Genomic DNA, 12,166 nt, shown 5'->3' on the forward strand with positions numbered 1-12,166 from the left:
GGTGGGTCGGCACCGGGCCGCGTGGCGGTCCAGTCCTTCCTTCGTAGGCGGTAAAGCCCGAAGAGACCATCAGAGCGTCTCGTCTGAGCTGTATAACCCAGGCCAGAGAACTTCCGCCAGTTACCCGTGTGTGGAGCCCCAGGGCTTGTGTCTGAGGAAAGCATGTCCCTATAAGGAAAGCCTTTGAGGAAGAAAGTGCTGAAGCAGCCAGACTTTTCCAGGCTGGTCTCTGAGTCAGGCGCAGAGGAAAGTCACTTTCTCCTCTGGGGTGCTGAATCAGCCCAAAGACACTTGGGCAAACTAGCCTAGGACTCCCTGCACTGGAGCTGTTCTTCCCAGGGAAGGTCTCTCAGGGGGATTCTTTGTGATGGTAGAAAGCCCGAAAGGAGCATCACTGTGACTAAAAGATAGCAGTGCTATATCTCAGGTCATTGCAGTGCCCCATCTAGTCAAGTGTCCTGGACTAGTGGCTAGAACCTGATGGTTCAGAGGAAAGTGCAAGAACTTAGTTATGGAAGTTTCTTCTTGCCTCCTGGCAGCAAGTAGGTTGGTTTATGCCCTGTAGCAGTAGGGTTTATGTCTCATGTAGATCTGTGTAGCTGTAGTGCTGAGCTGACTTATGTCTCTAGGCTATTCTGCTCAGTCATATACTCATACTCCTGATGATTATTGCAGGTAGCTGCACTGGCTAGATCTACTGATTCTATATGAAAGGGTCTAGGAGACCACTGTGACTGGGCTGCATGAAAACTCCCATAGGAGATGCCAGTTGGGGTGGCTCGGGACCTGGAGGAAACCGGCTCGTCCTCGGAGGAGGAAGAGGTGGAAGAAGGGCCAGAGTAAGTGAAAACATACATAGTGCCTGAACCTTAGTTATGCTTCACCTGGAATGTACTGGGGTCTTTGGAGATATTTACTAATCTAGTGTGACAGCTGCATTCTCTCTTCTCCCATCCGTCAAGTCTGTGTGTTGAGGAGGATGGGGTGAGACTTGGGCTTTTAATCATAAAGAAGGATCAGGGTCACATGGTGTGTTTGGTAGGTGCATAACTCCTTGCTTTGGGAAACCTAAAAGGCCCCTCTTTCCTGTAGAGAGGGAGCCTCTGGAAGGGGAGGAGGCCTTAGCTGTGATTTCTCTCACTCCACTCATTTTCTGGCTTCCTATCTATTGCTACATTCTTTCATGACTCACTGGCATCCCCTTCTCACTTGGGGTGGATTCTCTTTGGTGCAATTCAGGGAAATATGGGTAACCCCTGTTCTGCTGGCTGCATTTGCTTTTGTTTTCACCTGTGGGAGCACAAGGAATTGCAGAGCAGCCTGCTGTATTATGTAGGGCATTTGAGTGCTCTTGCCCCCCATGTTGTATTTAAGCTTAATAGGAGCTGTGTTTCTTCTTCTCATCTTTGCGTTCTTCTCAGCACTAACCCCAGCTTTGTCTAGCACCTCTTTCCATCTCTGCTGCTCCAGAGTTGTCCATTTCCAGAATGGTGTCCTGCTCCCACATTAGCTGAGTTTGCTTTAACAAGCTAGGTTCCCTTGTTTCTCAAAGACCACTCTCAGCATAGCAGGACTCTGAGGCAAAGGCTTCCCCAAGCTGACCATGCAAAGGGCCTCTACCTATTGCTCCAGACAAAATCGAGCTGGCCGGTTGTCCTCAACATCCCAGGGAAGGGGTAGCAGGGCCCAGGTTTGTGTCCTTCAGTCAGACCACAGTTTGTCAATGTCTGCACCAAGTGACCAAGGTCATGGTAGGGATGAATGTGAACAGTTGCTTGGAGAATAGACTGAGCCCTAGTGGCCTCACTGCAAATCCTCAGGGCAGAGCTTAACCTAAAGCCTCTTCCTGCTGTCTTGGCTCTATTTCCACTTATGTAAGGTGCTAGCCTGTGCTCAGACTTGGTGCTGCTGTACACTGGCCCTGGGTGAGCAATTGAATTCACCTAAGGGTGGGTGGGAGGATTCTGGGGCCAGATAGGAGGGCTCAGCTGTGAATGGTCTGGTTGGATGGGGGAAGGGAGCATAGATGGGGCTTGCCTTTATTTAGGGAAAATAAATGTTTGTTTAAATGTTCACATTTGGTCTGATACATTGGATGGTCTATGGGGAAAAATGATCTTTCCTATCCCATGTGGGGAGGGAGCCCATGCAGATTACTTCTTTACCTCAGCTTTGAGAAGGTGCCTATACAGGAAGCTTCTTGTGCACCTCTGTCTAGAAATGCAGAAGTGGGGTGGAGGTAGACAGGTACCTCTCTATTCATTTGTACCCAAAGGTATAGGCAAGCATATTGAATGACTTTTTTTTAAGAGTTTATCACTGGTGAAAAGTCTCAGCCTGTTTTAATATTGGGTTGGTGGGCAGGTGAGGGAGGGACCACTAAGCCCAGAACTCAACAGATTCAAAGAATGATAAAACCAGGGATCTAGCTGGGGCACAAGCAGAGAATCCTGTGTAATGCCCACTGCTCTAAAAAGGAGCCCTTGGAGACTGAATCCTTTGTGCCTCACCCACAGTGTGCCTTCCCCTGTCCTGGAGAGAATTCTGAAAGAATCATAAAATCTGTTATTGGCCTTTCTCCTGAGATTGTAAAGGTGAAGGGGGGACATTTGTGCTGGTGGTTTTTTGATGTAGACACCTGTTTGGCAGGAATTGCATTGAAGCCAGGGATTTATTTCATATTGGCTGAACCATTTTCTATCGGTGAGAGACAAGCTTTTGAGCTTACACAGAGCTCTTCCTCAGGTCTGATCTGAAGAAGATATGTAAGTTCAAAAGCTTGTCTTTCATCAACAGAAGTCTCTCCAATAAAGGATATTACATCACCCATCTTGTCCCTCTAATTCAGGGGTCGGCAACCTTTCAGAAGTGGTGTGCTGAGTCTTCATTTATTCACTCCAATTTAAGGTTTCGTGTTCCAGTAATACATTTTAACGTTTTTAGAAGGTATCTTTCTATAAGTCTATAATATATAACTAAACTATTGTTGTATGTAAAGTAAATAAGGTTTTTAAAATGTTTAAGAAGCTTCATTTAAAATTAAATTAAAATGCAGATCTTACCAGTTTAGTGTGATCCTTGCCCTTGCTTTTCCTTGCTGAGTTTTCCAATGTCTGGCACGTATTTGGATATTTTAAGCTGCACACAGGCTTCTGAGTGAACGGTTGTTAACTTGCTCCAAGAGTGACAGAGGACTGATTTCATGTATGAAAATACCTGTTCACAAAGGTATGTGGATCCAAATGCTGAAAGCAATGCAAATGCAATTTTCTTCAAACAGTTAAATTTCACTGGCAGGGACGTCCAGCAGGTGAGAATAGAGGCCCCATGATCTCTCTCAGTAGCTTCAAGTGCACTCCACAGATCTCCAAACTTTGATGCCCACAATTCTGAGCTTTTTAACTGAATGAGCTGCATTTTGAAATCTTCAGCACCCATCCACTGAAATACAGACGAATCCAAGTTGCTTTCACTGAACTTTTCAGGTTTAATTAGAAAAGAGAGCATTGGGCCAAATCACTGGAAATCTTGAAATCAGTCAGAAAATTCGGAGTCCAGTTTTTGCATGTACGTTCTAATCTCAATGTCAAACGCCGTGTGCTGTTCCACTTGGCATGATAGTGATGTAAGTAGCAAATCAGGACTTAAAAATATCCTGGAACAGTTTTTAAGGTGGGGGTGCTGAGCTGTGTTCCCCCTTGCCCCTGTCTGCACCCCTCACGCCAGCTGCTGGCTGAGTGCCCGAGGGCTGGCAGCGGGCTGAGCAGGGCTAGCGGACAGAACCCCAGCTGGCAGGGGACCGGCGGCCAGTACTCCAGGCCAGCAGTGGAGCCTCCGGGACCAGTGGCCAGGACCCAGGCAGTGTGAGTGCCACTGAAAATCAGCTTGCGTGCCGCAGGTTGCCTACCCCTGCTCTAATTTCATGGGACAAACGCAGCTACAATGACACTGCATATTGGCTGAATAGATCTTTGGGGTCCACTATCCACCTGGGTGGGATTTGAAGCAAGGATTGGAGGTGGGAGGCTCTATATCCTACCCAATACACTAAGTCATCATGTACCCTGGAATGAGTTCTACGGTGACCAAGGGTAAGCACTTCCAGGGGCAAGGCTACATTAGGAACTTTCAATATCTCTGAGCACGCAGTCTGATGATGCAGGCCTAGCAAACTAGCTGGTATCTGCTGCAGCCTTGTCAGCTCAGACCGTGGACTGTAGCCTCACCTAATAGAAATGTTGCTTGTTTTGCCTGACCAACATCCCTCTGGCATGTGTCTGAAGAAGCTACCGATAATGCCAAAAATTTTACATATCTGCATATCTGCCCTTCCGTATGTGTCTTTTTCTCTTCTGAATAATCCATGTAGATCTAAAACATGTCCTACCCCCTCCCAGGGTGTTTTTCTGTAACTATTCATGTTTGATTTTCCTTGGTAGTGAGTTATAAGGACTCTGAGCTTTATCCACTTAGACAGGATGATAAATTTTGCCTTCTGTGCTTTTATATTTACACAGTAGCTTTCAATAGTTTGTGCTGCATTTCTCTTCAGCTGCTTAAAGTCTTGTCACAGCTCCAGAGGCGTGCCCCCTCTTGGCCACCCACCAGACTGCTGAATCCCTAAATATTTTAATTACTCTCTCTGAACGGAGACCAGCCATTGCCACTGTCTTAGGATCTCTGGACACACTCTTGGGGTGCAGATCTTCTTTCTAGCACTCCTGCCTGAGAGGTGCAGTCAGGTGGTTCCTTGCCCAGCCCCTAGGCTCAGTGCGGACCCCTCAGACTTACCGCCTTCCAGAATTCCAGTTGGGTGGGTGTTCTGAGCCCACAGCTTACCTCTTCAAGGCACAGGTAGTACATATAACATGTTAAATGCAGACACTGTGTACAGGATTCTAAAACACAAGTTTTCCTCTCTACTTTCCCACTCGTTGCAGACAAGCTGGGGAATTATGTTCTTCCAGCTAACCTGCTGAGCATATCTGTCTGGTCAGAGTACACTTGTTTAAAGTTAAGTACTCTCCATTGTCCTTAGTCTGGTGTGGACATTCTATAGGTTGTCAGTCCATGCTGGATATGCATAGAGGCGCATTCTGTGATAAAGTAGTTTTACAACTTCAGTATTGTATCAACCAGGATTCATAAGTTGTACAGACACATTCACCAGACTGTCAACTTTAGCTGCAGGCTTTTCTCTTCCGTGTTATGGAACTGGCTACCTCAGTGCAGGTAAAATAGGCCACTGATCTGCTGATAGAGAAGGTGCTCCATCCTGGTGCTGAGCCTTTGAACACATACTAACTTCAGTGTGTTTGCACTGATAGTCTGGGGCTTTAAGGCAATGTCATGTTGACACTGCATAGTGACATGTGGCCAGTGCTAGGCAACAACAGGGCACTGTCAGTTTAGCCAATCTTAAAGTTTCTGTTTGGTACAATACAGTTTCTATTTCCATTCCTGTTTCATAGAATATCAGGGTTGGAATGGACATCAGGAGGTCATCTAGTCCAACCCTCTGCTCAAAGCAGGACCGATCCCCACCTCAAGGACCAGGCCCACCTCAAGGACTGAACTCGCAACCCTGGGTTTAGTAGGCCAATGCTCAAACCACTGAGCTGTTGCCAGTCTTATCTTGTAGTGTTCTGTGTAGCTAAGTCATTATGCAAGGTAGCCTATTTCCTCTTGTTTTTTCCTACCCCCCCGCCCCCCAGATGTTCTGGTTTAACTTGGATTTAAACTTGGAGAGTGGTCAGTTTTGGATGAGCTATTACCAGCAGGAGAGTGAGTTTGTGTGTGTATGGGGGTGGGTTTTTGGAGGGGGGTGAGGGAGTGAGAGAACCTGGATTTGTGCAGGAAATGGCCTAACTTCATTATCATGCACATTGTGTAAAGAGTTGTCACTTTGGATGGGCTATCACCAGCAGGAGAGTGAATTTGTGTGGGGGGGTGGAGGGTGAGAAAACCTGGATTTGTGCTGGAAATAGCCTAACCTGAAGATTACTTTAGATAAGCTATTACCAGCAGGACAGTGGGGTGGGAGGAGGTATTGTTTCATATTCTCTGTGTATATATAAAGTCTGCTGCAGTTTCCACGGTATGCATCTGATGAAGTGAGCTGTAGCTCACGAAAGCTCATGCTCAAATAAATTGGTTAGTCTCTAAGGTGCCACAAGTACTCCTTTTCTCTTAACAAAAAAATAACTTTTAAAAAATCTGCAAAACCAAAGAGAGGAAGCAAGACTGAGGTGCAAAAGGGGCTATGCCCAAACTACCTAGCTAAGGGTTGGACTGAACTGGGATCAAATTGAATAGATTGCAACTGTCCTCCCCTTTTAATAGGGGCTACTGATCCCAGTATGCAGTGTGGCCTGGCTGCTTGGCTCAAAATAGATTATTGGATTCTGGCACCTCTAGCCTCCGTAAGTGGCCGAGTGGCCATGGACAACCCTGTGGAATTCTGGGCTGCAATCCTACTGTCTTTGACATAAGTTAAAAAGAAAAGGTGCCGATAGCATCACCTGGTGTGTAGAACAATGTGTGATTCTTGTTGCTTGTTTAATTTCTGAGCCCAGGATGCCAGCACAGTGGCCACATAGCGCACTTGGGAGTACATATCTGAAGCCAGGCAGCAGTGAACTGGTATGCAATCCTTATACTGCAGAATGGCTCCTGCTTTGCTTGGGTCAGTGGGGCTAGGAATGTGGATATGGTGCTTGCTGTATTCCTCTGTTCTTGGGTATAGATCTTGCTTTGTGTAGAGATGTGATTCCTGAGACCTTTAGCAGAGAAGTGTGAGGCTCTTCTCGGAAGTCATGCAAGTTACTTAACCAGTTATATAAATTAAATATAAAAGCCAAAGGTAAAATGAAGGAGGGAAAGTAGAGATTTCAGGAGGGGTTGTCTGGATTGGCCATGTTTTGGGATTGGTGACAGTTCTTTCTTATTCTTGGTCAAGCCAATGCTGTCTGGAAAAATCCCGCACCTAGAGGCCTGTGTTGTGGAGGGTGACTGTTCTTCCTTGAATGAGACCTGCTTTGTTCTGGATTGGACTGACATAAAAAAGGTGGCTTTGGGTTAGGATTTACTCGTACTTTAAGCATATCACACTTGCAGGCTGGTGTGCAAGCCTGGGACTGTATGACACTGCTGTGGGAGGACTAACCAGGACCCCTTCATAGTGAATAATCCACTGTGTATGCATGAGGCTCAGCTGCTCTCATGTTGTTAACCATCTCTCTGTTGCAGGGATCACCCATGCGTCATGTGGACTGGTGGCTGCAGGAGGATCCCCATATTGGTGTTTCATGCAGAAGCCATTCTGACCAAGGACAGTTACATCCGCCTGATTGGAGGTGGGTGCAGTGAGCTGTGCCAACTCTAGGCTGCTGCAGTGTGGAGAGGGGCTGGGTAGCCTCCAAGCAGGTGCCTTCCTCCTTTCTGAGGTGGGAAAGGAGATGTCAGGAGGGGTTGTCTGGATTGGCCATGTTTTGGGATTGGTCACAATTTTTTTTTCTTGTTGCTCAAGCCAGTGCTGGGAGCCACCTGTCTGGAAAACATTCTGCAACTAGAGGGCTGAGTTGAGGAGAGTGGCTGTTCTCCCTTGAATGAGACCTGACTTGGTTCTGGACTGGACCTAGTTGCTTCTAAATGGTTCATTGACCTGTGTTTGTATTAGAATCTAGATCGGGGTGGGCAAACTACGACCCATGGGATTGCCACCCCTGTGGCGCCAAGGCAGGCTTCCTGCCTGCACTGGCTGCACGTCACTGCTGGAAGTGGCTGGTACCATCTCTTTGCAGCCCCTAAGAGAGCGGGGTTAGCAGGCTTCATGCACAGCCCTTGCCTGCAGGCACTGCCCCCCTGCAGTCCCCATTGTCTGGGGATGGGGAACCATGGCCAATGGGCACTTCAGGGGAGGTACCCGCAGGCCAGGTCAGCGGGTGCAGCCCTCTGTGCACCCCACCCCTTTCAGCCCCACTGCCACCCTGGAGCTGCTCAAGGTAAGCAGCACCAGGCCAGAGCCTGCACCCCTCCTGCATCCCATACCCCAACCCCCTGCCCTGAGCCCCTTGCACACACTGCACCCCTTCTGCGCTCCAACCCCTTACCCTGAGTCCCTTCCTGCACACTGCACGCCTCCTGCGCGCCAACCTCTTGCCCTGAGCCCCTTCCTGCATACTGCACTCCCTCCCTCCTGCACCCCAACCCTACATTCATGCCCTGCATGCAATTTCCCGACCCAGATGTGGCCCTGGGGCCAAAAAGTTTGCCCACCCCTGATCTAGATGGTAATTCACGACTCCATAGTCAAGAAGTTAAAAACACACAAACCTGGGCAGTTTTAGTGGGACACATCAGAAATTATGCAAGTACCCCTTGCTGGCCCAACTGCAGCATTGACCGTAACAAACCCTACTAACTTCTTGGTCCATCTCCATTATCAGGACTGTTAGCAGAGAAGTAGATGTAAACAAAAGGAAGTCCAATCTCTTGTGATATTGGGGCTGGGAAACCAAAGCATTTTAGCTTCAGCTAGGGAGAGTAAAAAATCACGTAGAAAGGTAGAGCCCTTGTAAATGGTCAGGAATTGCAAGAGTTGATCTCCTTGCATTGGGTGCTGGGAGCATTTCTATTGCCAAGACTCAGGTTGTATGTAAAGAATTAGGAAAAAGCTGAATTCCCCTTGGCTTCTTTCATTAAGATGCAGACACTTTCCCCCTCCTATTGATTGATGCTCTAATTGCTTATGTCGAGCCCAGGCAGGAATGCCTATGGCCCTTTTAGGTAGGATAGATAACCTGTGCGGGGAGAACTTTAGGCCCATGTAATCTGTGTCCGAGATCAGTGCTTGTATGCTGGTAGGTGGGGTTGCTCTTACTCTGAGGGCCTTATAGTGGTGTGGTGTCCTGTCAGTTTCATAGAAACTGGACATAGAGAAGACTAGTCCAACCTGGCTTGTTCTCAAGGGTTTTGTCCAGTCCAGGTTTAAATGTTTTGAGTGGTGAGGCACCTACCCCTGCCCTCTGGAGACCAGTTCTTAGCAATATGAACAAGTTCCCTGAGATTCAATCTACTTTTCTGCACTTGGTTTGCTTCCTTATTTCTAGCTTGAACTAACCTATGCAATTCTTTAGCCTCATGCTAATTCTTCTGTACCTTGGTTTGTCAATCCATTATTCCAGCCCCATGACGATTTCTTTTGTTGCTGAACTCCCTTAAATTAATAGTTCCACATAAATTACATTGTTGTCTCCTCTATCCACTAATCTTTTAATTTAGTTCTTTATTTTTGATACTTCCAATGCTGCTTACTGCTCTTGGCTCTGTGATTCACTGTGGATACTGATTTTTTTTCTCTCTCTCTCAAACTTTGTACTATTTTACTCACCCCAGTCCTCCTGCTCCTTGCATTTGTACAGACTCAAAGTCCAATGCTGCTCCCTTTGCTCATGTCTCATTCACTAGATGACTGTGTAGTGTGGGCATTAGATGACTGCTGTGGTGTGAGCATTCAAGTTCTGGGACCAGTGCCACATCCACAGCTGTGCATGTTAATGTGGGGCCTGTGGCATGAACCAAACAGTCTTGGCTGCATGGACTTGTTTTGAGGTGTGCAGAAGATATTAGGATAACACTCTGGAGTGTTGCAAAAGAGCCCATGAAGAGACCTGTAAAGAAATCAGGGGTTTGTTGGGAATCAAATATCTGAAAAGTCTGTGAACAGATGGTATCTCAGGCCATAAGAGACTGGACTGACTAAAGGAAGAAATTTGACCACTGAGGGATTGGTATAATCCACTGCTGCATCACTGTGTGCTGTTCCACTCAGAGTTGCACAGGGATCTTGTGTAACCCTGTGCTTTGCCAAGTGCTGTTGCATCTAGAGACTCATCAGGGATATAGTATAACTGCAGGGTGCAAAGTGCTACTCCAAGACCCTACCTAACATCCTGTGTGGATGCCAGCACCAATCCGGAGCCTGGTGGCACTGCTACACCACCATCCAGAACCGGCTGATGAAAGTCATTCAGCCATCCCTAGGGAAGATCACCATCAACTCTGTCGTCCCCAGAACGGACAGTCGACTGTGACCTGACATCGTCATGATGATGCAGAAAAGAAGGTGGTCCTCATGGTGGACGTAATGGTGCCATTTGAAAACAAGTGACCCACCTTCCATGAGGCCTGGGCTCGGAAGGTGCTGAAATATACCTCGCTGGCTGACACCTGGAGAGCCCAGGGCTACAAGGTTCAGATTCATGCCCTGGTCATGGGGGGGGCCTTGGGCACGTGGGACCCGCACAACGAGCCAGTGCTGAGAGCATGCGGAGTCAGTTGGCGCTATGCCCAGCTCATGAGACAGCTTATGGTCAGTACCATCTCAAGTAATCAAGAATGCCAGTCAGGGAAATAACCCGCTTCCTCCCCTGACGAACCAAGGGACGCACCCCACCCACGTACTTATTCACTCTACCAGTATTGACTTGGACTCTAAATACATTCTGTGGGTGGCATACCTGAGACCACTTATCCACTGACATTTTAAAAACTCCCGCACCCCAATCTGGGTCTATGATGGTTATGTACTGTGTATGTATCCTGTGAACCTTGTAACCAATACTTGTAATCCCTCATACCTTGAGCCTGACCCCAGATGTACAGTACCTTCCCTCTTAATTTGTGTAAATTTGCTTTTAAACATTAGCTTTAATAAAATTTATAACTGCAGTGTGCAAAGTGCAATGGCACTCTTCTCCCTCTTGAAGCGGTGCAGGGTTCATGTATCTTGCTTTGCTATTATTTGATACTCAGGCTGTTGGTACCTCAGATGCTGTCACTAACTCCATCTCTTGCCTTCACAGAGCGTTATCGCTTGTCCTATAAGATTGTGAAAACAGACAGCCGCCTGGTGCGCAGCATGCTGACTGCCCATGGATTCCACGAGGTATGTGCATCAGATCTCCAGGATATTGAGAGCCACTGAGTTTGGACACATGCTGCAAAGGTTGAAATTCTGGGCTTCTTTCCAAATCCGGATATAGCACATGATCCTGGGCCTGTGGTGCTTTTAACTTTCAGCCAGTTTATCAGGGAACACTGCACAATTCTGCCATTCTGCAGTGGTGCTCTTTGTTCTCTCATTGTAAACCCAGTTTTTGAAGCATTCTTAGCTGGAAGAATACAGGTCGATGATGTGTGTTTTTTTTTTTTTTTTTTTTTTTTTTTTCCTTTTGGAGCCTCACTTCATACCCTAAGATAGCAGGCAGGAGCATGTGTGGTGGTGCCTTATAATGCTTATCATTCTCTAGCATCTACCAGGTTCCATATCAGCACCCTGTGTACAGTCCAGGATATTTCAGCAGGTACCTGTGAGTGTTGAGTTCTTTTGTTTAAGAGACGGATTAAGGTTCAATCTCCCAGGATTGTTGAGGGACTTCAGAACGGTTTAAAAATGGATTGAGACTGCCCATGAAAATAGCTTTTTCCCAACAACTGTATCTAGCGTTGGGATGTGACTTAATAGCTCCTAGCAACACTGCAACATCTTGGGGTAGGAATATTTCAAACTGTAGTGGGACCAATCCATGAGTGGGTAGATGGGACTCTTAGGCTAGAAAGTTCCCAGGTCCCTCAAAGTAGAGGGCAGAGTGCTTATTACTAGTGGTGGTATGGTCTGTCTCATCTGCTCCTGGGCTTTGTCCCATCCTCAGGTACACCCCAACAGTAGTGATTATAACCTCATGTGGACAGGATCCCACCTGAAGCCCTACCTGCTGCGCACCCTCTCAGATATTCAGAAAGTCAACCACTTCCCCAGGTTAGTGAATTTGTTCAGCAAAGCTCTTGTGTCTGGTGGGGACTGAAGATCAATGTCTCTAAGTAACGTGTGGGGTGGGTGATGCACAGGTCCCAGAGCATCAGGACTGAGCCACACATTGTCTCTCATTCCTATCTGGCAATAAGAAGACAGTACTTAGGTTTAGTGCACTTGCCTTTCTAGCCCAGGTATTGGGGGGTGTCATTTTATTTGGTGTACAATTGAAAGGGGTTGGGTGGGTTTGTTTGTCCATGTCACTAAAATGGCAGTTCTGGTCAGTCTCTGCCTTGGGAGGCCCATGACAGGAATAGCATGAGTTGCTGCAGATGAGGATTGAGGGGTATT

At 47.2% G+C, this 12,166-nt stretch overlaps 1 protein-coding gene across 1 annotated transcript in view; it reads left to right on the forward strand.

The window, feature by feature from the left end:
- The window catches only part of TTLL5 (tubulin tyrosine ligase like 5), a 207,789-nt gene that overhangs the window by 521 nt on the left and 195,102 nt on the right, over positions 1–12,166 (forward strand). The window contains exons 2-5 of the mRNA XM_077819170.1: positions 676–839; positions 7,249–7,355; positions 10,866–10,948; positions 11,715–11,821. Coding sequence (XP_077675296.1) covers positions 763–839; positions 7,249–7,355; positions 10,866–10,948; positions 11,715–11,821 — 374 coding nt within the window. The 5' untranslated portion in view covers positions 676–762. The remainder of the gene's footprint in view (positions 1–675; positions 840–7,248; positions 7,356–10,865; positions 10,949–11,714; positions 11,822–12,166) is intronic.

Source organism: Eretmochelys imbricata, chromosome 6 (genome assembly GCF_965152235.1).
Source record: "Eretmochelys imbricata isolate rEreImb1 chromosome 6, rEreImb1.hap1, whole genome shotgun sequence".
Taxonomy (NCBI): domain Eukaryota; kingdom Metazoa; phylum Chordata; order Testudines; family Cheloniidae; genus Eretmochelys; species Eretmochelys imbricata.